This window comes from Delphinapterus leucas, chromosome 11, assembly GCF_059928025.1.
Source record: "Delphinapterus leucas isolate spDelLeu-1000000601 "Yukka" chromosome 11, BTC_Dleu_Yukka2, whole genome shotgun sequence".
Classification (NCBI taxonomy): Eukaryota; Metazoa; Chordata; class Mammalia; order Artiodactyla; family Monodontidae; genus Delphinapterus; species Delphinapterus leucas.
Genome location: NC_143139.1, coordinates 41,622,236 through 41,649,436, shown reverse-complemented (window position 1 = coordinate 41,649,436; position 27,201 = coordinate 41,622,236). Strand labels below are relative to the sequence as shown.

Below are 27,201 nucleotides of genomic sequence, written 5' to 3'. Positions count from 1 at the left end.
CAGCTGGGCTCACCCAAGCTCATGCCCCACCAGAAGCCCTAAGAAGGTTTGTCTGTGAGTAGATCCAGGAGGGGTTGGGAGACTGCCCAGGTACCCAAACATACCCCAGAGAGACTGAAATTTTTGCCCACCCTCCACCTTCCCTCTCCTAACCCCTGCCAGGCTTCCTGTCCCCTGGGGGCCTGAACCCCTAGGAAGTTTGGGCTCATATCAAGGCCAGGAGAGGGTTTATGTCAGGTCCTCGGTTAGGGTGCAAAGTCAGAGGCCTGTACAGTGGACCCCCAAGGATGCTAACTCAGGGGTGGAGGAGGCATGCGTGAAGCTAGGGTAGGGAAGGAGAAGGGGAGGAAGGTGGGTCTGGGTGCTTCCATGGAGTTATGTTTGGGGCTTTTTTGCTGTACTTCCTGTTCAGCACAGCCTGTCACAGTCGGAGTTGTGACAGCCAAAGACACCTCTGTGACTGCACCCAAGGAAGACTTCTGGGCCAGAGAGGAAGCAGCAGGTGGGACCACATTCCTCTCCCCACACACGGCGTCCAAGGTGAGCGTGCCCTCCGTGCTTCCAAGAAGCCAGGCCACCCGCAAGGAAGGCCGCCCAGTGCTCGGACCCCAGAGACCGCCCTGCAGGGCCAGCCTCGAAGCCAGGGACTGTGACTTGTCAAAACACAGGGGCTGACGGAGGTCAGCAAGGAATAGCAGACTTAAGTTATCCAAAGGTGCTCTGGAGAATTGAGCATCCAGCTTAAAGACAGTTAGGTGGAATCGAGCCCCGGATGGTAAGAAGATAACTTCCTTTTCTGTCCCACTGCCCTTTCCAGGAGTCACCTAGCTTAGAGGCTAAGACAAGAGGAAGGACTCAAAATTCCAATTGTCTGGGTTCAAATCCATTACTTATAAATTGCTATCAACAGACCAGACACTCAACCCCTCCGAGCCTCAGCTTCCCCCTCTGTAAACAGGGCTGATGAGAATTAAAGCCTCTGCGAAGGATGTGTCGTGAGGATTAGAGGAGCTAATCCATGTAAAGCACTGGGGACGTACATGACGTGTCTGCTGCTATCTTGGCACCAGCAGGGCCCATATGCCTTTGTCTGCCCTCCCCCCTCCCCGCAGAGCACACGGGGGTAGTCAGGGTTGGGGCGGGCAGGGTGCTGATACCAGGTCAGGGAGGCAGGTGGGCGCTGCATGGGGGAGGTGAAGCATGTGTCAGGAGGGGTTGGGAAACTGCCCAGGTACCCAAACTTACCCTAGAAACACTGCACAGACACCCCTGCAGTGACCCCATCACCAGAAGTGTCTCAGCAGCCCACCCCAGCATCAGAGCCTGGGATCCAGCCTCAGGATAGGCTCGTGCCCTCGGGGCAGATTCCTGTGCCCCAGTGGAGCCAGAAATGCCCACTGTGTAGGACAGAGGTCTAGCCTGGGAGGCAGGAGGCCTGGAAGGGGCGATGTGACCCAGGCAGGAGCTCCCATCTCCAGCCTGTCTCCCCCTCCAGTCCCAGAGATCTCTCCACCCCTGTGACCACAGGAGTCTCTCCCAGGCACGCTCCTCTCTCTGCTGTAGCCCCACCACGTAGGGTGGTGCACCAGGTCCAGGGAGGGCACACAGAGCCATCCAGCCACGGCAAGAGCACCCAGGGACATCAGGCCAGGGAGGAAGGAAGAGACAGGCCCAGGAGAGCTGGAAAGTGCCTGGAAGTGGAAGAGCGGTGCCTCCAGAACTTCAGGAAGGCAGGAGGGAATGCCCTGGGCTGGCCGAACCCTCTGCCACTCCATCAGAGGCTCTGTGGGAGCAAATCAGTGTCTTTTCTACTTACACTTCATATTTAAGATGAAATTTTTTTTTTAGGTTTGGGCAGGGATGACTTTTTAATTTATTTGTTTGTTTGTTTATCTGGTCGCGCAGGGTCTTAGTTGCGGCAGGCAGTCTCCTTCGATGTGGGATGCGAACTCTTAGTTGCGGCATGCGTGTGGGATCTAGTTCCCTGGCCTGGGCCCCCTGCATTGGGAGCGCGGAGTCTTACCCACTGCACCACCAGGGAAGTCCCCATGCTGAGTCTTGAACCAAGTCTCACTTGTCCAAAGCCACAGGCTCTTGACCTTGACCATCTATTTCCTCTCCAGCCCCTCAGATGGTGGAAGGCACACAGTAGGTGCTCAATAAATAATAGATCAAAGGCAGGAAGGAGGGAGAGCAGGAGGAAGAAAGGAAGAGGAGAAGATAAGCAGGGGAGACTCTTGCGCATGTAGAAAATAAACAGTCAAGGTGCGGTTTTCCAATGCCAGACTGGCACGGTGCCCAGGACGGCTGCCCTACACTCAGGAGCCCAGGGCCTGCGCTTGCCTCATCTTTTCCAGAAATATGTAAGCCTAGATACGTCAGCCTTCAGGTATGCAGTGAGGTCTTCGGTGAGAGGCATAGCTCTCTCTCTCTCTCTCTCTCTCTCTCTTTCTCTCTCTCTCCTTCTTCGTTGAATCTGCCTTTCCTCTGGCTACCACCCGACACCCACCCAGCCAGCCAGCCCAGCTATGTCCCTCTCCCCTGGAGCCAGGCCTGGCTTGGTTGGGAGGCCTATGAAGAGCCCCCCTCAGCAAGGCAGATCTCTGCCCCGGGAGGAGATGGGTACATGGTGCCGGGGGAGGGGCAGGAACCACATCATCTAACAGGTTGGTCGGGCTGAGAGGCGTCACGCCTTCGAGGAGCTAATGAGCACTGTGTGACAGGTGTCTGCTCCTCAGTCCCCAGCCTGCCCTGCCTGCGACCGGAGCCAGCTGCCGCCACCCCTCAAAGGCTTGCTTGCCCATCACTGCGCCCTGCCCACTCTGGGTCCCGGGGACCTGCAATGGCCTGCCGCTCCTGCATCGTCGGCTTCGGCAACCTCAACAGCTGTGAGGTGACCCAGGCGAGTGGTCCCTGGTCTGGGACCTCCGGATGGAGCAATTACAGGGCCCCCGAGCCGGGCTTCAGCTCCAGCAGTCTCACAGGCTGCCTGACAGCTAGCACCATCCCCAAGGTGACCGTGAACCCCAGCCTGCTAGTACCTCTGGACCTCAAGGTGGACCCAGCCATCCAGCAGCAGGAGAGCCAGAAGATGGAGGAAATGAAGGTCCTCAATGATAAGTTTGCCTCCCTGATCGGCAAGGTGAGCAAAAGGTGTGGAGGGGCTGTCTCAAAACTAAGCCCTGGGCAGGTGGCTGAGCTCTGTACTTCCCAAGCATCACGTCCCACGCCCGCCCCCAGCCAATGGGAAGTCGGCACTGCTAACTCCGCAGGCTAGCTCTGAGCGGCGAGATGGGGAGGGAAGTGCCTGCGCCACCCTGATGTGGGGGAGAAAGGGACCCCGGAATGGCCTCCGAGGGGTGTCAGGATAATAATGTGCTGCATGGCCTGGGGTCACCCTCCCTCCCAGGCGTGGACTAGGGAGGGGCTCTGAGTGTGACCAAGAGGATGTCCCCTCATAAGAATGGCCGATGGGGGCACGGGCTGCATGCAGTCGGACTCCAAGGTAGATGGACAGGGCCCACCTTCCTGTCCACGCTGCTGGCTCTGTTCAGCTTCCCAGGGTCAGAAACACCGGCAAGGGCTGGGGCGGGGGGGCGGGCAGCATGTGTGGGGAGGCCAGAAGGAGGCTGCAGAATGGGGCTGCAGCTGTGGCTTGTCAGGAGATAGGAATGCAAGGGATGGATGCTGCGAGTCAGAAACAGGTGGCCAGCCGGTCCTCCCTGCACCCTGAGTAGAGGGATTGAGTCCCTGGCACCCCACTTCCTGGACCCCACTGCCATGGCCAGCATGCCGGTCTGGGCACTGGTGTCCATCTTCGGCCCAGGGCAAGGGCTTCAAGGGCTCCAAGGAAGTCCTGTCTACCTCCCGAAGCCGGTCTCGCTCACCTCCTCCAAGGACCTCCCCTAACCAGCCCTCCCGGCTCTGCTCCCTGCTGCCCTGCCCAGAATAGGAGCCAGGTTAACAGCTACTGATCATTAACAGCCCACCACGTGCCAGGAACTGTGCTGGGTACCTTACGTATTTATCTCAATTTCCCTCAACCCTAGGAAAGAAGTCATTTTCATGCCCATTTTACAGATAAGGAAAACTCAACTTGCTTGCCCCCCACCCCTCATCCTTCTGCCCCTAGCTGGGTCCTTCTCTTCCCCTTGCTCTCCCAGCCTGTGTCCCTCTGTACTTCCACTAGGTGGGCACTCACAGAGAGGGGAAGAGGGAAGAAAGTAACTTCTGGAGCACCGGCTTGTGCTCTGCCCACACCACCCAGCGCTCCACAGTGGCTAGTTCCCCTCCTGTGTAGACAGAGCAGCCCAGGGGTGAAGTGCCTTGCCCAAGGTCACACAACCAGCAAGGGTACGGTCTGGACTTGAACTCAGGTCTGTGAGACACGAAGCCAGTAGCCTCCGAAGTGGGAGTCATTTCTCCCCGGCCCCCTCTCCCGCATTCATGCGTCCAGACCAGCATTCCTGCACCCACACCTGGGGTGCCTGGGGTAGGGGTGTGGAGGGGAAGTGACAACTGGAGGACAACCAGAGCCTAGGAGAAGAGCTCGCTGCCCTGGGAAGGCAGGTCCCTGCAGGGCCACCTCCTCTCCAAATACAGCTTAATCCCTTAAAAGGAATGTTTCATGAGCTACGTAATTTGTAATTCGGCGCGGTTGGGTGGCTTTCTCCCTGGACGCCAGGGCTGATATCACCCTGTGTCTCTCCGCCATGGGGACAGGAGGGGTGTGTAGGCACAGGGAGGGGCCCGAGGGGTCTGGGTTCTGTTCCCAGGGCCAGGGCGATGCCCTCTAAGATCTTCAGAAGAACTGGAGCTTCCCAATCCGCAGTTCAAGACTTGGCCTTGAGGAGGGTGCTCTTCAGGGTGGGACGCAGGCAGCCGGGGTGCCAGCCCCTTGGGGAAGCTGATCACTGGGGCTCTGCCCAAGGAGTCCCAGCCGATCCACCAACTCTATGGAGAAGGTCTGTTATTAGCTCAAATCCCTCCTTGTAAAGACCGTGAGGGCCCAAGTGGAAGCAAGCAGAGGTTAAGAATGTGAAACCTGGAGTCGCGTTGCTGGGTTTGAATCCTGGCTTCACCTCTGACCGGCTGCATAACCTCAGGCAAATTATTTAACCTCTCTGTGCCTCAGTACACATCGGTGTAATGAGCTTGTCAAACGGGATCATTTTTGAAAAGCATTTATAAAGCCCTTACCACGTACCAGGTGCATTCTGTTTGTTATATTAAAAATACCATAAATGGGCCCGGCCCAGGGAACTCCTGAACCCATTTAGTCCCTTCCAGGCAGGAGGGAGCCTGGTAAGAGGGAAGGAAGGGCCCTGATGGAGGGAGGGGGGTGGGGAGCTTCGTGGGTAGGCGTGCAGCATGGGGCTGGATAGAGATGCATGAGTCAGGGGGTGAGACGCCACCACCAGTGGAGGGGTGGGCTCTAGGCAAAGAGAAGAGACAGGCAGGGCCACCCTCCAGCTCCACATCCCCTTCTGGGCCCTCTGAGGCACCGAGAGAAATCAGAGAGCACTGAGGAAGAGGAGGAAGAGGGAGAGGGTCGGCGGAGAGACCCCCAGGAGTCCACCGAGGGGCCCTGGAGCGATGCTAATTCTTCCACTTGGAGGCTGTGTTTCCTTTGGCAAGGCACTTACCCTCTCTGTGCTTCAGACTCCACTTCCCTGCTCTACTCCTGCTCTGAGGGTAGCCCTGAGCTCATGCCAGTGGAAGGACTGGTACAGCTGCAGCCATGAAGGAGGGGAGGCCGAGGGAGGAAGGGAGAGGGCAATGCCAACATCCAGCAGAGGCTGCTGGCTGGGCCCTCTCACCTTCACACGCAGACACCAGAGGGGATGGAGGTGGGACAAGAGGGAGGACTCTACCAGTGGCGCCCAAGGAGGCTATAGAGGGGGAATCCCAGAGGGGTGGTAAAATGGCTGGGGACAGAGAGTCGGGCACAGTGTCTTCCCTTGGTGTGTGTGGCCTCTGGAAGTCACCAGAGCCATTGGGCACCTGCACGAGGGAAGGCACAAACCAGCCCTTCCTGACGAAGAGACCCTGAGGCTCCTTAGGCAAAGCCAAGTTCTGGCTGGAGGCAGAGGATGTGACCCCACCCGCACCTGAGGAATCGGACCTGCAAGCCCCAGAGGCATCGCTCCGAACGCTCACGTGCACGGACTGTGGGCCATGGGCTGGGGACGTGAAGCCTCCCAGGCGGTCAGCCCCCACCCTCCTCAGAGGGGGGTCCCAGCCCAGCCCAGGCTGCTCAGCTCCCTCCACAGAAAGCACATCTCTCCCCACCCTCATCTGGGCCTGCTTTTCAACAGGGCGGCCCAGGACCCTGGAGTTGGGTCACAGTGAGTTCTGTGCTTCTGAGCCTGTTCCTTCACCTGTAAAATGGGAAGCAGGTAGACCAGGGGCTTGCTCTCTGAGGCTCCTCCTAGAGCTGCCGCCTGTGATCTAAGGGCAGGGGTCAGCCAGGACGGGGAGGAAGGGGAATGAGAGGGGGGTGTTCGGCAGCCTTGACAGGTTGGAAGCAGTTAACCCTGCACCTCACAGGGTGCCAGGATTTCCTGCCCTCCCAAGGCCTTTGTTCCGAGAGAGGGAGGAGCCCTTCTGCAGGGAAGGTTCTGGGTGGGGGATGAGTTTCCATCCCCACCCACTGAGACAACAAGCAACTCCCCCAAGGGCAGCAGGGAGAGGGGGCTTCCCTGGATCCCCCAGAGGCAAAAGTGCCCTTGGACTGGCTGGCCAAATGCACACCATCTCCCAGCAGGCAAGTACTAAAGCATAGGGGATCAAGGTTAGACTAAGGGAAGGACTTCCTGGTCTAAAGGGTTTTTTGGTTGCTTATGGGTGGAGGAAGGAGCCTCACATCTCTCCTCTCACCCCACCCCCAGTATAAACATGGGGCTCTTACTTGTCAAAACACAGGGAAGGTGGAGTGAGCAGAAACCTGCCCTCACCCCCACCCAGCAATCCCTCACACACACAAGTAGGACAGAAACTCTCTCGACTGCATCCCTACTGAACCTGTTTGATGGCGATGACATTAAACTGTAGGCTTAAAGTCAGCTTCAAGCAGAATTTACCGGGACCAGTGGGAGTTAAGGAGGGGATGACAGCCCACAGATGCCATTGTCCAGTGTTCCCGCTGGCGTTGTCTACTGCAAGGGTCAAAGGGGCCTCCCGCAGGGCAGAGCATCTCAGGGAAACCCGGGGACGTGGGCAGGACAGAAAGAGAGGCGAGCCCACCTGGCACCCAAATTCAGGAGGAAGAGGACCACGAATGTCCAGCGCAGGCAGCTGCCGTCAGATGGGCCTGTGTGTGCAGCTTGGCCACCGAGTTGCTGTGGACACCCTGGACACGTGACCTGACTGCCCCGGGCCCCTATCTCCTCCTCTGTATATGAAGGGTATAGACCCGCTGATCCAAAAGGCTCCTGGCTGTGGTTCTGGCTCTTTCAGGATGTGACTCTGGGAGCTGATGCCAGCCGTGGATGGGAGGAGGTCCAGCTACTTGCCTGCGGTCATAGGGAACCTCACCAGGCTCGTTGTCACAACATCCTCACGACAACAACAGCCTGCACTGTCCAGGCGCCTAGCCCCAGCCACCCGTCTCGCCTCGGTGGCTTACCCGCGTCCTGGGCTCTGACGGGCTAGGGACCCCAAGAGGCAAGCAGATGGCTCTCAGTCTGATAGGGTGCGTGGGGGATCAGGACAAACAAGGGCCAAATACTGGAGGGAAGAGGGGAGGCGGCTGGGAGCACGTGGAGGAGGGGCTGGGATGGTGGGAAGGAGAGTGAGTGCCCGAGAAAGGTCGGGCCTGGAGAGGACAGGCGGGGTGGGGAAGAGGCAGGGGGAGCCCCCAGGCTGCGCTGGGCTGAACTGGGTGGAGGGAAGGAGAGGACTCAGGAGGGACCCTGTCAATCTGCCGGTGGCTGGGGTGGGAGCTGTAGGAGCCCCTGCAGAAGTCTGAGCAGGAAAGTGTGAAGAGGACGCAGAGTTTGAAAGGAGCCCTGGGCCCAGAGCCCTCCCAGTCTCTGTTCTCAAGGCAAGACCGGCCCTAACTAGAGGCAGGAGCCAGCCCAGCAAGGGCAGCTGGGTCCCAGGGCCTGCAGAGACCTTGCAGCCGACCGGAGGCCTATGCTGCAGCGATTCAAACATTCTAAACCCAAACTGCCTGGATTCCGCACCTGGCCCTGCCGCTTGCTAATTGTGTGACCTTGCGCGAGCTATTTCACCTCCCTGTACCCTGTTTCGTTGTCTGTAAAGTGCAGCTGAAAATAACACCTACCCCGTCGGGTTGTTTGGGGATTTAGTGCGTTAAAGATGTCCAGCAGGTAGAAAAAGGCCCGGTGCACAGTGGGAGCCAGAGCAGAGTTTGCTATTTGCTGCTCCAAAGCACATCCCCGGGTTCTTCTCTCTGCAGGTGGGCAGGGCAGGTGACATCATCCCTGACTTCTAGCTGGGGAAACTGACGTTTGGAGGGGCTACAAGTCCAGGGTTGTCGGGAGGATTAGCATTTAAGAACTAACCAGGCCCTACCCTGCTGAGTTTCCAAGGCAAGATGAGACCGGGTGGGCGGCAGACAGGCCTCTGACACCCCACGTTCCTTGGGGTCTCCCACCCAAGCCCCAGGCAGGCCTGGAGAGCCTGTCACATGTGGGCACGTTCACAGCTTAGTCCCCCTTCCCTCATCTCCTTGGCCCCCGCCCTCCCGTAGGAAACCTTGGCTAATTGTCTCCACCTCCCTGGGATTCTCAGATTCCATCCTTATCTCACCATCTGCAGTTTGAACAATCAGTAATTGGAGATGCCACCTGAAGGCTCTGAGTGAGGGCCCCGGGGTGGGTGTGCTCGTGGGTGTGCTCCGGACAGCTGAGCTGCCACTTCTCACGGAGGCCCCCGGAAGGGGCGTGAGCTGGCTGGGCCGCACCTGGCCCTCTCACGGCAGCCCTTCCGCTCTCCCAGGTGCGAGCCTTGGAGCATCGCAACCAGCTGCTGGAAACCCGATGGCGCTTCCTGCAGAGCCGGGACTTGGCAGCCTTTGACCTTGGACACCTCTACGAGGAGTACCAGGGCCAACTGCGGGAGAAACTGCGCGAAGTGAACCAGGAGGGGGGCCAGCTTGAGACCAAACTGCGGCAGGAGCTTGAGACGGTGAAGGCGTTTCAGATCAGGTAGGGGCGCCCTATGGGCATGTGGGCCGGGACTGAGGCTGGGGACCAACCTGCGCTCAGGTGCAAGGTCTGGGAGCCCAGGCCAGAAAAAGAGGAAACTTCTTTAGAAAACAATTCTTTAGTCCACACTTAATTATTCAAGACGTGCAATGTGCTAGCGGTACTCTAAATACGGGGAGGATATGACAGTGAAGCTACAGTGACCCCCCAAATAGTGACCCTTACGACGAAGCCAGTCTCATGCTGGCTGACGACCAAGCCCTGTGCTTGCTGGCCCCTGGGCACTGTCACAGCTCGCATCCCCATTGTGCCCATAAACACACTGGCTCTCGGCCACACGACCCTCTGGCAATAGGAAGTTGTGTCACTAGCTAGAGCAACAGATGGGCTCCTGCTTTGAATGTTACCTGGGATTTTGACCTCTCTTGGACTGGCAAGGAGCAGAAATGGTGGGGTTTGTTTGCACAAGGAAACAGTCCCCTAGAGGTAATGCGTGCCTGACCTCAATGGTGGACTTGGGATCTAGAGAGAGAATGAGGAAAACAGCCCCAGCCTGCAGGATGCTTTTATAACCTAATGGGACACACAGACAGGGGGACAAGCAGCTGGCAAGCAGTATGGCCCAGTGGTTAAGGGCCCAGGCTTGGGCATGACTATGTCCTGTGGAAGGGGGTTACTCCCTGCCCACACCCCTCATTAGCTCTGTGACCTCGGGCAAGTTGCCTCACACGTGAACCCCAGTCTCCTCCCGTGTGGAGGGGGAAAGGTGATGGTTGATGCCAAGCCAAGGCTGGTGTGAGGAGGAAGTCGAGAGTTCAGCGTGGTGCCTGGGGCTGATAAACGGCTACTTTTCTGACCCCTAAAAGGCTGAGTGCCCAGCACACAGCGGTCCTTGACTCGGGCTTGCTGAGCTGACTCAGCCAGTCTAGAAAGGCAGACCAGTTACCCTGGTAGCTCAGAGGAGAGGTGACCCTTTCTAACCAGACAACGGCCACGGCTTCAAGGACAAGGAGGCTGGGCAAGGCAGAGAGGCCGGTCTCCTTGCAAGGAGGCCCCCGGCCAGGGTGAGGGGAGGACAGGGTGCGGTTGAGCCCGCACCCTCCTCCGGCAGGGCTTGGGCCAGACCCCAGACCAGTGATCTGAGGCGAGGCCCAAAGCCTCCAGAGTCAGAGGGTGGAGGCAGCCTCTCAGGAGTCCAGGGACCTGGCTCGGCTTTTGCCCACCTTCTCTCCGCATGGCCTCCCCTGCTCAGACCACATTCAGAGGGGAGGGTCACACAGAGAGCTCTCCCCTCTCTGGGGACCTCAGTTTCCTCATCTGTGGATCTGGCTGGAACTTCCCAGCCAACTGGCATGATCTACAGCCCTGGCCTGAGCTGGTCCTCGAGGCTGGGCCCCTTTCTGACCTGGGGGCCACCTTTCCCCCGAGCCCTGCCCTCCCAGGTCCTAGGGAAACACACAGGGAATCTGATTGCCCATTCTGACGGTGACGAGGCAAATCATATTGGTGCACCAGAGCCCACGACTCATTTCACTGATACCTAGCAGGTCTTTGGCCCTCAAAGGAGCAGAGGATGGCAGAGCTGGATGGCAACTTGGATCCTCCTTTTATGGGGAAGGAAACAGAGGCCCAGAGAGGGAGGGGGCTTGTCCTCAGTCACGTGGCCATGCATACTAAGTCCCATCCCTAACCTCACAAGCTCCCGGGTGAAGCTGTTCCCGTGAGAGCAGCAAGATCACATCCACAGAGGCACTTTGTAACTGGAAATTCTGTACAAACACTACTTGTTGCCTTAATCTGGCTCAGCCCCCCTCATTTGGCCTGCTGCCTGGTTTGCGTCTGCTGCCTGATTTTACTGTTTAGGCTCAGGGCCTCTCTTCCCCTCTCTGGGTAGGGAACACACCTGAGTTGGGGGAGGTAAGGCTGGAGGGTTTCTGGGTCTGCGGGCCAGAGCCACAGAAGCTGAAGCCTGGCTGTGCAAAGCCTGGGGCCCCCAGGAGCCAGGAGGCGCCAGACCAAGCCCTGACAGGGAGGGGTGTGCCTTGAGTCTACAAGGCCGATGAGATCAGCTTCACTCCTAGAAATAAACAAGTTTGGTGGGGGGAGGTATGGGTGTGACGAGCTGAAAAGGGCTAAGAATGGTTTTGGGAGCCGGTGGCTGACAGACTGGCAAGGGATTGGTGGTGAATAGGGGGACATGGCATCACGTAAGCCTCTATAGGAATGGAGACTTCCAAAAGCTTTGATGTAGCAGGGACCCCAAGGATCAGCTAGCTAACCCCTCTATTTACTAAGGATGAAGCAGAGGTCCAGCAAGGGGAAGCAACTTGCCCAAGCCCACACAGCAAGTGACTCAGGAATGTCGCATACGATTTTGTAAGCTGTCTGGTGCACAAGAGCATCTGTTTGAGGGGGTGAACTGGAATTGAAATGCAGTGGAGTCAACGAGAAGGGGGCTGGAAGGCTGCACAGAAGGCTGGGAAGGGCAGTGAGGGGTAAAAAGGAGGTTTGGCACCTCGGAGGGCTCCCCACTGGACAGTTCTCCCCAAGGTCCTGCACCCAGGCTGGCAGAACTCTGCTATCCAGAGAAGAGGGGTGGGGGGAGGGGAGAGGCTGGACACAGGGCGTGCATGGGGAAGGCCAGTCAGTGGGAGCTGCTCAGCTTGGGGCTCCCCAGACCCCTGTCCCCAACTCAGGAGGCCCCCAGATTCCAGAGGGAAGCCTCTTCAAGTCAGATTTGTGAAGGATGTGCAGAGAACTGCCCCCTCCCTCCCCTGCAATGAGGGTTCCCGTGGTTTCTTTCTGGAAATGCTGAGACAGAGGGGCTGAGGGCCGGGGTCTGGTGTTGGAGAGGAGGGAGTTTGGGTAATAATAATAGCAGTAGCTTTAGTGGGTGCCACGCACCATTGTAAACACTTTATGTATTAACTTATTTAATACTCACAACATCAACATTATCATGACAAAGGCACACAGAAGCAGCCTATCCAAGGTCACACAGCTAGTTAGCAAGACAGTGAGGAACTGAACCCAAATAGTCTGGCTCTGGAGCCCCATGCTTAACCAGCACACTGCACGAGCCTCCAAGCCCCTCTCTGTGCCTCGATTTCCTCATCTGTGAAATGGGACCAATAGGACATCCCTGGCTAGCAGCTCTGAGGGTCACAGGAGGGGGTGCAAGTAAAGCTTCTTGGGCATTTTGTTTGCCCTGGCAGGCCCCAGATTGCAGACCAGTCTCCCTGGCCCTCCCCACCACCCTGCCCCCATGACCCGTACTCTCAGAGTCCCTCCAAACTCTCAGAAGCCGAGGTAGTGACCGGGGAGAGTGCAGGTCCTCAGCACACTGAGTTCCAGAGGCCCAAGTGCCCCACGGGCTCTCACCCCCTGGGGCCTGCTCCCCTGAGTCCCTCAGGGAGGCTGGGGGAAAAGAAGGTCTAGGGGAAAAGAAGGCAGGTCCAGCTAGTTGACGTGGGCGATGGGTGACGCTGTCCCATCTGTGAGGTCAGGGACTGGGGCAGGCGGGTGGCTGTAATTAGAGCTGCCAGTGATTCAGGCATTCCCTGAAGAGGAGGGGAGAAAACAGGAAGCCACAGAATCCCCACATCCGCTGGGGCAGGCAGGGCTGCAGGTGGGAAGCGTGCAGCTGGCCGACACCAACCCCGGGGGCCAAGAATGTAAGGTCAAGGATCCAGGGAGCCCGTCTCCCCATCCAACAGCGTTCTTGTTCTGAAAACGAGGTGGACTGAGTAAGGAAGAGGCACATCTGAGGAGAGAGGGAACCCACCTTTGTGGAATGCTGGTGGGCTTCAGCCCCCCTGCACACATGCATGCACCCATGCACATGCACACGTGCATACCGCGAAAGACAAGCGAGGGGGTGGAGTTACCTGCCCCCAAACACACCGGGGGCCCATCTGACTGCAAAGTCCATGCCCTTCCTGTCCTCCCTCTGCGGGGAAGATGGCATGGTGTCCTGCTGTCTAGCAAAGCAGTGGGGATAAGGGTGGGGCTGCAGGGACAGGTAGAGTTAGGAGAGGATAACGTGCAAGGAAGATGCTCAGAGCAGACTCAACCAAAGACAGCTTGTTTGAAACTGAGACTCTCCGGGGAGGAGATGGGAAAACGATGAGGGAACAAAACGTCAGGGTGAAAGGGCGGCACAATCAGGAGGGGTTTCCTGGAGGAGGTGACTGTGAAGCACAGCCAGGAAAGGGGCAGATGCCGCTGGGAAAGGAATGGCTGCTCATCAAGAAGGAGTGAGCCTGGGAAGCGGGCTGCCTCCTGCCCCAGAGCCAGCACTAGGGTATCGTGGAGGAGAGGGGCTGCATCCACCTGAAGAAAGGGACCACATTTTCCTAACTGGCACAAGGCACCAAATGGGGCTACAGAGGCCCTGAGCCCCACCCAAGGAGGGTTAAACAAACCCTCACCAAGTCTCACCACATCCATCTGAGCAGCCCCTCTCTCTCTCTCTGTCTCTCCCTGCCTCCCCCTTCCCTCCCTCCCCACCTCCCAGGTATGAGGACGAGATCTCCAAGCGCACGGACATGGAGTTCACCTTTGCGCAACTGAAGAAGGTAGCCTCCCCAGCCTGCCCCGGGGGCTCCTTTCTCATGGACACTCTGCCCTCTTTTGCTCAGGATCCCCAAGCAAAGCCCCCAGAGGCTGAGTCCCAGGACCACAGGCAGAGAGACATGAACCTGTCCCCACCCTGCTCCTTCTGCCAGGCTCTGAGCCAGGTCTCCTCTGGGAATCACCCCCATCTCACCCAGGAAGCAAAGTTCCCCCTACCCCACCCCTGCCCTGGGACCCCTCCGTTCCCTCTCCCATCATTCACAGCTGCTCCCACCCCCAGGACCTGGATGCAGAGTGTCTTCGACGGACAGGACTAGAGAACAAGTTAAAAGGCCTGAAGAGCTTTGTGGTCCTGATGAAAAGCATCTACGAGCAGGTGAGAAGATGGGGCCAGGGTCCCGCTGAGCCGTGGGTAAGGGATGCAGGGGAGGCAGAGGTGTCCAGTGGGTCGTGGAAGCTTCAGCAGGCACTCACTGTTGGCAGCCACAGATGTAACAGTTTCCTAAACCCCTTGCACGCTGCTGTCAATAATCCAGCGTGTTCCCTCATCACTCATTTCATGGAGTGCGGCAGGTTCCCACAAAGCCTCTCTCAGGCAGAGCCCTGCTTTCATGTGTGCTGGAGCGCTGAGGGCATGCAGGGGACCAGGTACATCGAGGGTCAGGAGGTGGCCTCAGGCAGGGAACCAGGAGGCCTTGAACAACCGCTCTAATTGAACTAACCTCTCTCTCATCCCCGTAGCCTAAATTACAGACACCCACAGTTCTAGCTGTGATAGGCCTTCACTGCACCCTCCTCCATTTGGGAGTCAGGCAGGGAAGACCTATAGTCAGATTCTCTGGTTCCCAGACAACACTAGCTTCTGCCAGACAAAAATGACGCACTAGGAACTTCCCTGGCAGTCCAGTGGTTAAGACTCTGCACTTCCACTGCAGGGGGCATGGGTTCGATCCCTGGGGAACTAAGATCCCACATGCTGTGTGGTGCAGCCAAAAAAAAGACCCAGTAAATGTAGACAGAGGAGCCTCCAGACACATTCTCATATGTCCTCAGCTGAGCCTGGGGGAACAGCGGCCCAGCAAGGCCTGTCCCACTGCCAGTGCCGCCAGCAGATGAACCCTGCCACTGGACTCCACCCCTCGGCGCCACTCTGCCTCCCGGGCGTCCTTTGGGGCATGTGTTCTCCTCTCTACATCCCCTGCCTCAGGGGTGAGGAGCCTGATGGGGCGAGGCTTCAGTTCATCTACAAGCAGGCAGGACCCTCGTTGGGGATGACAGGGTGCAGCGGCCTGTGTGCCGCAAACCGCTGGCGCCAAGCTATGGCAACGCAGCCCAGGGCAGAAAAGTCACCACCGCAATGAGAAAGGTCTGCTGAAATGCCCTAGGGCTGCTGACCATGGCTTCAGGGCCTCGCCCTGTGGAGACGAGACTGGGTCTCGTGGCTGCACGTGGGCCTCGCTACTCTCCAGCGGCGCAGCCCCGAGAGGGGCTTCCGTGGGCCTGAGACCTGCCTGCAGCCATGGGAGGTGGCAGAACTGAGAGAACACCCCAACCCTCACCAACAGCAGGGAGGCAGCCCTCGCAGGCAGACCGCTCCAATGCCCACTGAGTGGCGCGGGGAGCGGGTGCCCCGCTGCCCACACTCACCAGGCCTGTTACCGCACCGGCAGACGTCAGCAGGACCAACGTTTCAGCCTCTGGTCCGTCCTGCAAGCCCAGGGCCAGGTGGAGGCCCTACAGGGGTAGAGACATAGCTGAGGAAGGTCAGACACAGCCAGCCATCTACCCGCCAAACCTCTGGCCCCCACCCCAATAGCCAGGCTGTGGACTCCATTCGGACTTGGCAGCCCTTGGGCCCCAATCCTGACTCTAATTTTTTTTTTTTTAACCATTTCTGTGACTCAGAGCAAGTTATTTCTCCCCTCTGTGCCTCACTTTCCTCATCTCTAAAATGGGGAGAGTGATAGTAGCAGGCTCATCGGACTGTGATGGGATAAATCCGTTCATTCACTGAACAAATGTTTATGGCATGTCTGCTAGATGCCAGGCGCTGATATCACAGCAGTGAGCCAGGCGGGCTAGTTCCCTGCTCTCAGGAGGGCACAACTTAGCTAAGAGGCGACAGGCTAATAAGCACCTATATGGACAAGATCATTTTGGAGGGTGAAAAGTTGCTGATATGCAAAGAAACAGGGTGATGCCTTACTGCAAGAGGGCAGGGAAGCTTCCGTCCCCGAGTCCGAGTGTTGACAGGGTTGCATCTCAGAGGAGGCCCAGCATGTGAAGGCCCAAACCAGGAAGATCCAGCTCAGCAGACTTGAGGTGGCTTCCGCCAAAGGAAGAGCTGTGTGAAGCACCTGAGGCAGGAATGATTTGATCCTGGGAGGGAGAGAAAGCCGCAGCTGTGGCTAAGGCAGGGTGGGCAAGGGCCAGCTCATGCAGGGTCTGGGGCCCAGGATGGGCTGCGGGCCTTATTCTAAGCATGATGGGTAGCCCTTGGTAGGGACCAGCGTGGGTGCTACAGACGGGGTAAAGGTATGGCTTGTGCTGCTGGAGGACTGCTGTGGAGAAAGGGCCACAGTGAATGCAGAAGTGCATTTATTATTATTTATATTATATTATATATATATTATATATATTATATTATATATATATAATATTTATATTATATTATAAATACTATAATATTGTATATTATATTATAACATATTTATAATATATTATTATTACATGTTATATATAATATATATAATAACAGCAGTTATTATTGCTTTGGGAGGCAGTGAGGTGGCAGGTTGATATCGGGCCGTGAGGTTTGAGTTTCTCTCCACACACCTCTGTAGGCTGAGAAGGCAACACTGACCCATTGCTAAGAAGATTCCCCACACCGGCGGGTCTCTAAGCTGGCACTGCCTAGTAGAAATATAATGCAAGCCACATAGGTAATTGTAAGTTTTCTAGTAGCCACATTGTTTTAAAAAGCAAAGAAACGGAAAAAAATAATTTTAATGTATTCTATTTAGCCCAATATATCCAAAATATGATTATTCAACATGTAATCCATAAAAAAAATGAATGGGCTATTTCACATTCTTTTTCCCGTTCTAAATCTTCAAAACCTGGTCTGTATTTTACACCTCCAGCTCATCTCAGTTCTGACTGGCCACATTTCAAGTGCTCGTGACCACAGAGAGCTAGTGGCTACCGCATCAGACAGAGCAGGTCCAAGCACAGGCAGCTGCCAGCCATAGGCAGCTGCCAGCCATGGCCAGCTCAGGTAGAAGGAAAACATGGCGGGATGTGAGTAGCTCCAGGTGAGGCCAGACTCTCTGGTTTCAACTTTGGAGCAGACACCAGAAAAGCACGGCTATATAGGCCCACCCCAGGGTCCCAGGAAAGAGCCCTACCCTCTCCCCAAAACACACACACACACCACACACACACACACACCCAGGATAAGTTGTGGAAGGCCTTTCCCAGAAGCCAATGGCCATAGGCTGCTCAGGGCCTCGTCTACACACTGCAGCCTCCCAGGCAACCCCTTTACTCCTCACCTCCGGGAATACAGGCTGTGAGAGGACCCTGGGGCCCCCATCTCCCCTCAGCTTCCAGGGTACACCCCAGGTCCCAAGTGCACTGGGGTCTGGCTGCATCCAGCCAGAATGCCACCTGCCCCACCCATACACTCTGGCTCCAGGGAGATTAGCTATGGAATCCACTGACAACCTCCTGCCGCCAGGCACACCTCCTAGGATGCTGATGCCTGCAAAGAGGACCTGGCATGACTAAGCTGCTTTGGCACCTGCCTTTGTGGTGCCTCGGGAGGTTGCTCCAGGCCCTGGACACCTCCTCCCGGCTCCATCACTGTTACCAATCACAATAGTTTCCTTAGCTGTTGCTTATTGAGCACCTACTACATTCCAGGCACCAGGCTGGGTGCTTTCCAGATGTAATCTCATTTACTCTTCCCAATAACCCTATAAAGTAGGGATAAAGATTAAGAAATCATGAGCTTTAGAGCAGCTTGGATTTGAATCCTGGCTTGGTGATTATGTGAACTTGAGCAGGTTCCTTTATTTCTCTATGCCTCAATTTCCCCATCTGTAAAATGGGGAGAACAATAGCACCTAGCTCACTGGCCTTTTGAGAGGATTTATTTTGCTAATATATCCTAAAACACTTAGAACAGTGTCTGACACATGGTATTTGTTAAATGTTAGCTGTGTTCAGTTCCATAATTATACACATTTTTCAAATGAGAAAACTGAGACTCGGCTAAGTTTACAGACTTGGCCAGGGTTGCTCAGGTAATAAGATGTGGTGGTACTCAGAGCTCAGTTCCCTTTTCTTTTGGCCGCACCACGTGGCACACAGGATCTTAGTTCCCCAAGCAAGGATTGAAACCGTGCCCCCTGCAGTGGAAGCGCGGAGTCTTAACCACTGGACCACTGGGGAAATCCCCCAGTGCCATTAAACACTACATTTTACCAAGCAGTACTGGTACCCCCTCAGAGTCACCATCTTCCCGGACCTGGGGGACAACAACGAGAGTGGTCATACGCATGGCAGCCTCCTCAGACTCTGGCTCCTAAGCGAAGCTCTAAAATGTACCTCGGCTTAATTCTTGCCAACTTGAAGGTACACATCCCATGGTGGCACTCCCACACCACACAAGTCAGCATTGTTATGCCCTCTGCAGCCCGGCAGGGGCCGGCCTGTCTGAACAGGTCTGCAGACGCTTTAAACCCTCCACCTCCTGCTGCTGTATACCATGCTCATGCTTACGCTGCCTCTTTCCAGAAAGGATCTGAGGCTGCCCCATCAACTGTGTTTCTCCCATCCTTTTGCCCCGGTGGCGCCCTGTGTTCTGAAGCGCCCTAGCCTTTTCCTGGTCCACAACAAACGCTACCCTAGGCCTGGGCTGGAAGTGTCCCTGGAGAGGTTTGTCTGAAACACCCCAAGTCCACCAACCTACACAACATGGTGACTGAGGGAGCCCCAAGCTACATCTCTGGAACTGTTCACAGCCAAGCTCCAGCAGGGATGTCCGTTCCATTTGGGAGATGCCAGTCTCCAAAGATGACCCGAGGCAGCAGAGTTGGGGCATGAATCCGTAGGCACCGTCAACCTTATTCTGTCACGGGTTGGGGCCTCCTGCTGCCTCTGCTCCGAGATCTCTGTTAAGTCCATCTGCAGATCAGCCAAAACCCTCCATCAGGGAACCCCCTAAAGGGCAGCTGGCCACTGAGCTCAGAGTCCCGCGGGCTCCAGGGTGGAGACAGGCTCCTGCCACTGCCCAAGCTGCCTTTTCCAGGAGGCGATCCTGATCACCAGAGATGCTAGTGGGCGGGGTCAGGCAGCAAGCAGACAGGGGAGGGGCGGCCTTCCTCTGCAGGCCTCGCAGCTGCCTGACCCCGCGGTCTACAGCCACAGGGATACGAGCTGCAGGTCAGCAGCATCCGCAGGTCCAGACGCCAGAGCCTCAGCCACAGCCTCGCTGAGCAGAAAGACAGATGAGGGTCGGGAGGGGGCCCCAAATCAGGAACCAAGATCAGAATGTGGTCACGAGCCAAAAACAAAACCTGGATCTGAGCAGGCCTCCTGATCCAACTGCCACTTTTCAGGAAATGCAGGGGCCAGAGGAGCGTGTTAAACACCGACACGCAGGGCAATCGGTCAAATTCAGACTATGGGCAAGCAACTCGGTGTTGTCAATAAGAAAAAGAAAAAAATAATAACAGAGAGAGATGGAGATGGAGATGGTATCTACAAAATAAGAGAGACTTAGAGACATATGGACCAATGACAGTGTATGGACCTTGTTTGGATCCTGAATCAAACAAAGTTTGACCTGGCAGGAGTGACTATGTCGTCCCTGTCCCACCCCCTCCCTCCCCCGGGGCTGAGCCCCGCCCCACCTCCCAGGGTGCCCGGCCCCCCTTCCTGCCTCTCCGAGGCTCCCCAGCCACCTGCCTCACTCTGTCTGTAAGATGCTGGCCACGGACACTCTGCTTATGCCCACTCACTCCTCCCCACACGGGCCCCACCCAGGCCCAGGGTGTTGATCAGCACCTCCAGGGAAAGCAGCCCAGGGCCCTGGAGGTGACACCTTGCAGCCCCTACAAAGACACCCGTCCCCACCTGCCTTTCTAAACACCCCTGAACCTTCAGGCCAGAAAGCTGTCAGGCTGTGGGGCATGACAGAAAGCAGATCTGGGGCTTCAGCTCCTGTGTCCACCCCACTATGTGAGCATAGCAGGAGCCGCAAAGGCTCTGGAGTCCAGCCCTGTACTCACAGCTGTTTCCATCAACTCTGTGCGCTGCAGTCTCCTTCCTCTCTGTCATCTGGGGCTAACAATCGTGCCAGCCTGATGAGGAGGAAATGTGAGGATGCCTGGAAAGCCCTTAGCACACACACAGCCTGGGCTCTCATGAGCCCCCAGGGAAATGGGAGGTTTTAACGCTTCCGGGGTCTCTGAGAACATAGGCTAGCATTTTCTGGGCAGAGAAGAGGGGAAGAGCAGGATCCCAAAGGACAGAGAGAAAAGAAGATGTTGAGGCTAAATCCTGTTGTGGCCGGGCAAGCCCCTCAGCTAGATGGGGAGGGGCACTGAGTCCCCAGGGTGACCCTGGAGTCACCTCTGCCTTGGCCACTGGCAGGGGAGTGGGGATGCTCGATTGTCAGCCTCTGGTCTACTCCTGCCCTCATCATTCATGGGCTTCCATCCCAACATGCATTCAACAGAGACATTCCCCTGCCAGATATGGAGGCCTGGAGGTGAAAATGGCTCATCCAGGCCCTCGGGGAGTTCCCGTCCTGGGAGGGCAGGGGTAGGGGAGGCCAAGCTGCCCAATGGTAGAATTCCCTCAGGCCCAGAGGTCCTGGGCCCTTTCCTCCCCCGCCAGGAGAGGAGGAAGGTGGTCTGCCCTGGGAGTGGACAGCAGTGTAGACGGGGGGAAACAAGAGGGATAAGGCTTGTAGGGTGGGCCTCTGGAGCCAAGCGTCCCTCCCTGTCCTCACAGAGAGGAAGACCAACAGGTGGGTGAGCCGGGGGGCCAAGAGCTGCTTCCCAAGAGTCCAAGCTGGCCAGGCGGGGCAGGGAGGCATCTATCCTCTGAGCATCTCTCCCGGGAGACAGGGAGGAGCCCGCCCTCCCCTCGCCCCGGGGGATGAATGCACAATGGGGACTATGTCTGGCTGAGGGTCTGGTGCCCCCCTACCAGCCCTGAGCCCCCAAGTCTGTGCCCGGCCAGGAGCTGAAGGACCTGGCAGCCCAAGTGAAGGATGTGTCGGTGACCGTGAGTATGGACAGCCGCTGCCACATTGACCTGAGCGGCATCGTGGAGGAGGTGATGGCCCAGTATGACGCCGTCGTGGCTCGCAGCCTGGAAGAGGGCAAGGCGTACTCCCAGAGCCAGGTTCGGGGCTCACGAGCAGGCTGGGGAAAGGCAGCCAGGGCAGAACGGGCTGCAGCAGCGATGGCTGAGGCCGCCTGCAGCTCTGCGTGCTGAGACTCTGGGAGAGGGGAATGGGGAAACACAGGGGGGACGGAGCCCACAGCAGTGAGTTCACAGGCAGAAAGGAGAATGTGAGAGCCCAGCGCTGTGCCCGGCTCCAGGGGTGATGGGGACAGGGGCAAGCCCACAGTCTGCACTCTTCAGAGGCTCACGGTGGTGCTGCCAGCCAGCAATGCCAGGCCAGGTGTGGGTACGGCCCATGGGGCTCAGTCTAGGGCAGCCAGGAGAGGCCATCCAGAGACGGACGTGGTGGGGGGAGGAGGGGCAGTGGTGGGCCACAGAGGAGGAGGTGGCGCCGGGGTGAGGAAGAAGAAGAGGCCAGGGGCCAGGGTGCCGGGGGGGACACACTGAGTGGCCCCTCACTGCCGCCTCCTCCACAACCTCCAGCTGGAAGAGCGGGCTGCCTGCTCAGCCGAGTCTGGGAACAGCCTCCAGAGAAGCCGCAGCGAGATCGCTGACCTCAAAGTGCACATCCAGAAGCTCCGATCCCAGATCCTCTCCATCAAGAGCCATGTGAGCGTCTAAAGTACCCACCTGGGGGTGGAGCAGGGAGGAGCGTGGGACACACTCTCGCCCACTCACACATGCACACAGTCACACATGCTGAGTCCAAGCAAGCCCTGGCTGAGTGACCCTGGGCAAGTCACTTAGCATCCCTGGGCCACAGTTTCCTCATCTGTCCTCCTAAGATGGCTCTGCAGATCACATGAGGAGCCTTGCAGGTAGAAGTGCTCTGTAAACTGGCCGGGGCTGTTGGCACGCTGGAGGGCCCTGCCACATACACCCAGAGCCCACTGCCTCCCTCCAGGCCTCCCACCAGCTACACGGAGAGAAGGGAGGGGAGGACTAAGCCCCAGCTTCCAGCCAGAGAAGTGCCATCCTTTAAGGACAGTTGAGACAGGCTCCTCTGGGGGCCTGTTGTACTTCCCCCTTTGGTGGCCTTGGGAAAGTGTCTCCTTAGGTCTAGCTGAATGCCCTCTTGCTGCAAGGCAACCCACTACCACGCTCAGGAATGCCGTGCTAGGTCCTCCCTCCCCGTGCACACCCCCACCAAGGACAGAGGTGGGCTCCTGGCCCTGGCCCGGTCTCTCTCTCCCACCTTTGCTCACTGACCCCTTCCCTCTGTCCTCCTGGCTGCAGTGCCTGAAACTGGAGGAGAACATCAAGGCAGCCGAGAGCCAGGGTAAGCTGACCTTCCAGGACGCCAAGGCTAAGCTGGCCCAGCTGGAGGCCGCCCTGCAGCAGGCCAAGCAGGACATGGCGCAGCAGCTGCGTGATTACCAGGAGCTGATGAGCACCAAGCTGGCCCTGGACGTGGAGATCGCCACCTACCGCAAGCTGCTGGAGGGCGAGGAGAGCCGGTAGGAGCTGGACCAGCGGGGTGGGGCTGGGAGCTCGGGAGGACTGTAGGACCAGCCCCATAGAAGGCCGGCCCTCTCCACCCCCTCCCCGCCTGCAGCATGATTCTATGAGCCTGGCAGGCCTGGATTCATGTCCTGGCTCAGCCACTGAAACAAACTGGTACCTCGGTCCAGTTCATTAAATTCTCAGCTTTCCCATCTGGAAAATGGACCGATCATAAGCATGGCTCGCCTGTGGTGTGGAGGATTAATACGATCCTGCGTGCAAATGCCTGTCACAAATTAGTGCTCAGTAAATGACAGCCATTCATGCAGGGGAAAGGGGACAGAGCCCAGAGAGCACAAGCTGGCTAGCCAGGGTCACACAAAAGGGCAGCCCAGAGCTGGGAGTGACAGCTAAGAATTGCCCTCCTCACGCCAGTCCCCAGGCCCCCAATCCCAGGGGAGCTTAAGCCACAGGCTCCCTTCACATCCCACCATTTCCTCTCCCCCAGGATGGACTTGCCCTCAGCCACTATGATCAGATCCATGCAGTCCAGATCTAGAACTGGTGAGCCCGCTTGGCCCAAGAACCCATGGTGGGAGGTGGACAGCGGGGGGATCATGGCCCTAAAGGCATCATATTAAATGGCTCCCAAACCTCCAGCCCGTACCCTGCCCCACCCCTTATGTTCCCTGTAGCTGCCTCCAAGTGTGGCCTCTTGAGAGCCCCCTCCTGGAAAAAGAAAACCAGGGGAGACCTCGTGATCAAAATCACTGAAACCTCAGAAGAGTTCCTCTCGCAGGAGTCAGAGCTCTCACAGTAAGGCTGCTGTCCAGACCCCAGGAGCCCCACGTCATTCCCCTGCAGCAGGACGAATATAAGCTAGACTCAAGAAAGCAGCTTGGAGCCTCTAGGTTGGGAAGGAAGGCAAACCTGACCCTGAACTAAGAAGAGGAGGGTTGGAAACAGTGACTGCTTTTCTGTGGGTTGCCAGGGATCCGACAGGACTGTCACCAGCTATTCAAAGTCACTGGGCTCCATATCAATATCTCACAGTCCCACCCTTCCAACCTCTGGCCAGAGGTTTTCCTGACTGGGTAAACTGGAATCGGGCGTCTGCTTTCCCTGCACCTCCTCGCTCCTCCCCCCGACAGAGGGCTCTGAACCAAGGTCCCTCTGACCCTTTGCCCAACCCTTGCCCTAAGCTCACATCTCAAGTCTTGCCTTGCCTTTGCCTCGGAACCGAGGCGATGCCCTTTTTCCCCCAGCCCTGGCCAGCCACGGGCCAGGGGCTGATGGGACTGCCTGGGCACCCTCTGCATCTGGAGTTCCTGGGGAGGCTGGGTGCTGAGGACCCCTGGCTTTCCTGCACCACCTGGGCTCCCTGGAGACCTGACAGTATTAGGAAGGGAGGGGAAGAGGCTCCCTGGGTGTTTGGGACCTGAGCCCGGACCTCTGAGATCAGCGCAGACACCTGTGCCCCTTCCCTCCTCCTGTGGGTCCCTCCCAGCAGGTCACAGTCAGACGTGGACAGGCTGCCCAGCCAGCTCCCAAGCCCCTTCTCTAGAAGTTATTCTTGCCATGATGAACTCCCTGGCGGGGAAGTGGGAAGCGGGGAGGCCACATGGCAACCGGAGATCAGGCAGGAGAACTGGACCCTCCTTTCTCCTCCCTGCCATCCTGGGGTTCACCACCTTGCCTGGGATCTGAGCTCTCTGCCTCCCACCCAGGTGTTTCCCAGCCTGAAACCTGGCTTGGGTGCGCCAGGCCCTTGAGACCCCCTAGCCCCACCCCTGCCATGAAACCCCAGGCCCATTTCCCATGAACCCCACTCCTGGGTGTCTCTGTTCTCTGCATGGGGCCAAGCAGCCTGGCCCTCGCCTCCTCTGCACCCACACCTGTGGGTTAGAGCTCCTTCCCTTCTCCCCCCTCCGCGCCTCCTCCCTCCATGCCCGCCCCCGTGCCACCGGGGTGGGAGGGTAGATGGGTCATGAAGAAGGCACTGTCCACTCGGGTCTGGGAGCTGCTGAGCCCTTGAGGTCGGGCGGGAGGGCCCCGATAACAACCAAAGAGAAATTGTGCAGCGATCCAACAAGATTTGGGGCTCCTCTTTCCTCCCCTTGGCTCTCACCTTCGGAGGCTTGCAGGGGGATCCTGGCAGCTCCAGCCTGCCACTCCATAAGCCACCTTCCTTCCCTACCTGCCCCTTGCCTCACCTCCTCTTCTAGCCCCAGTTTTGATTCATTCATCTTGTTTTCCAGGAGAGGGTGGCCCAAGGCTCTGGCCCCCTCCTAGGTCTCAGGGTCCTCCAGGCCTGTGGGGGGCACTGAAGGGCTACTGACTCTCAGGCTTGAGGGAACTCAGACATACACTCATCCCTCAAGTCCCAAAAGGGTGCTGATTGCTGCTTTTTCTCTGCCTATTTATTGGTTTCCAAGGGAGCAAATCCTCAGTGGGGATACAAGATATAAAAAGTATATATATATATATTATTTTTTCATAACTTATACATCTTTTAACTTATTGCTTCTCTTCCTGTTTCTGCGTAATCAGTGCTATGTATTATACTATCTGGAGAGACAACACGTCAGCCACCCCACCTGACTGGCTGACTATATTGGGGCAATGCCCCCTTCTCCCCGCCAAGGGATGAATAAAGTGCTGAGATTTGTCCATGGATAAAGCTGTGTGTCTGTTTTTATCTCCCCTCTCAGGATTGGTCAGTCACTGGTCAATCAGGTTGACCACAGGACTTTGGAAATTCTCCAGTTATGGGGAAAGGAGTCCAGGGACCTAGTTATACCTTCAAACCAATGCAACTTGGATACAAAAAGTTCTCCTGCCCCACCATCCAACAAGAAGGCTGTACCGGTGTGACCTATGTTCCCAGCGCCTCCCGATATGCCCAGGCACCACGTGGCCGCCTCAGCAAGCACAGACACGGGGGATTCCCTATGTGACGGCGGTTCCCCCTCAAGCACTTCCGTCTGATTGGGCTGGTTGGCACAGCCCAGAATATTTTCTGATAGGTACAGGCCTAATCCTGCCCAATCAAATTCGAGATCAACAAACAAGGATTGAGGGCCTTATCCCAGCCCAGCCCTGTGGTAGGACACCTATGAGCATTCCCCACCCCGCCACCTCGAGAAGCTCGCTGTCAGGTCAAGAGAGGAGCTATCTGCTCACAGCAGCCAGCTGAACTTCCTCTCCAAGTGAAGAAAGCAGGGGAGAGGGGCTTGTTCAGGGAACCCGGGGATAGGAAGAAGAGATGTCTCAAGGACAGGAATCTTGGGGGTGAAGAAGGGCCTTTGAAGCATTCGTGTCCTGGCTCACCCACTCACTGGAATGAAGCCTCAAACAGAGCCTCACTTTTCCCATCTGTAAAGTGAGCATACAGCTTCCCTACTTACCTAAAAGGGTGTTTGGGGATCTGACAAGATGGCTGGGTTCACTCCTACCAGGAATAGCACATGTCTTGCTTGAGCACTCCGAACAGCTCAACAAAGGTAAAGGATTATTAGTGATGTCGTTATTGTTATTACAGCAGATGTTATGGCTTAAAGACAACCCACTAGTCGAGAGACTAAAATCAGGCAAATAGGCCTGAGGCTGGCTCTCTCAGGGCACAGCACAGCCATGCCCTTGGGCTGGAAGACTAGAGGCTTCCATTCAGGGTTTATCCATTCTCCTGGGGCCCCTGAGGGATGGGCTCCACTCTCAAAGCTCAGAAGAGACGGTGGATAAACCCCATTCCTATTCAGGAAGGGCCTGGGAACTGAGACCAGCTCTCTTACTCATACCATCTTTGTTTTTTATTGTATTAATTTCTGAATTACTACTTATCTTTGTTTTCTATTCTGTTAATTTCTGAATTATGGATTTCTGAATACTAATTTGAATTTCTGAAACTGAACTCATAATATTTATAACATAAAAAATAACCTATCGTTATTTCCTTTCTTCTACTTTCTTTGAATTTATTATTTTTATCAGTTTTTGACTTGTTGAGTTGAATCTTTAGTTTTCCATCTTTCTTCTTTTTCAATATAAGATTGTCTAAAGACCATAAATGTCCTTTTATGTACTATTTTGACTGCTTCATATTAGCATTTTTTATTAGCATTTAGTTAAAACGGTTTTATTCTTTGACTCATAAGCTGTTTAGAAAGCTCCCCACACAAGGGTCACGTATTTCACATTTACTGAGCACATACTTGGTCTGTGCCTGGCCCTGCTCTGCATGCTTAGGGAGACATTAAATCCAGCCAGCATTTATCTCTGTATCCTGGCCTCCCTAATCCTCTACTTTAGCCATGCTTCCATTGCCTACTTTTGTGCCTTTTATCCTCTAAACTCCTTGTGGGCAGGGATTGCACCCCATTATGTCCCCAGAGCCTTGCACAGTGCCTGACCCGTAGCAGGTTTTCAATAAAAGTAAAATTAATGAAAGAATGAATGAATGATGTACCTCCCCAACCGAGGTCTCCTAGCCTAAAAGTCCCATGAAGGGAAGGGCATATCTCCTCAGCCTTTGTGTCCCTGGTGCGAAGGTAATGCCTGGCAAGTCGAGTGAGCACAATTAGTGCACAAA

General features: G+C 56.5%; 1 protein-coding gene across 9 annotated transcripts; it reads left to right on the top strand.

Moving 5' to 3' along the window:
- Window positions 1–83: 83 nt before the first annotated feature.
- On the top strand, window positions 84–26,561 carry KRT80 (keratin 80). 9 transcript variants are annotated; one of them, XM_089920746.1, is made up of 11 exons: window positions 84–540; window positions 2,739–3,142; window positions 8,965–9,173; window positions 13,690–13,750; window positions 14,029–14,124; window positions 21,003–21,167; window positions 21,654–21,779; window positions 22,407–22,627; window positions 23,122–23,177; window positions 23,309–23,429; window positions 25,325–26,561. In XM_089920746.1, the coding sequence occupies exons 1-11, from the start codon at window positions 378–380 to the stop codon at window positions 25,485–25,487; spliced, it is 1,785 nt and encodes a 594-aa protein (XP_089776872.1). In that variant the 5' UTR covers window positions 84–377; the 3' UTR covers window positions 25,488–26,561. The 9 variants fall into 9 exon arrangements, with proteins under 9 accessions (XP_089776872.1, XP_089776873.1, XP_089776871.1 ...); XM_089920747.1 differs by lacking the exon at window positions 25,325–26,561 and adding an exon at window positions 25,164–25,293 and having other exon boundaries at window positions 413–540; XM_089920745.1 differs by lacking the exon at window positions 23,122–23,177 and having other exon boundaries at window positions 413–540; window positions 23,274–23,429.
- Window positions 26,562–27,201: the final 640 nt, after the last annotated feature.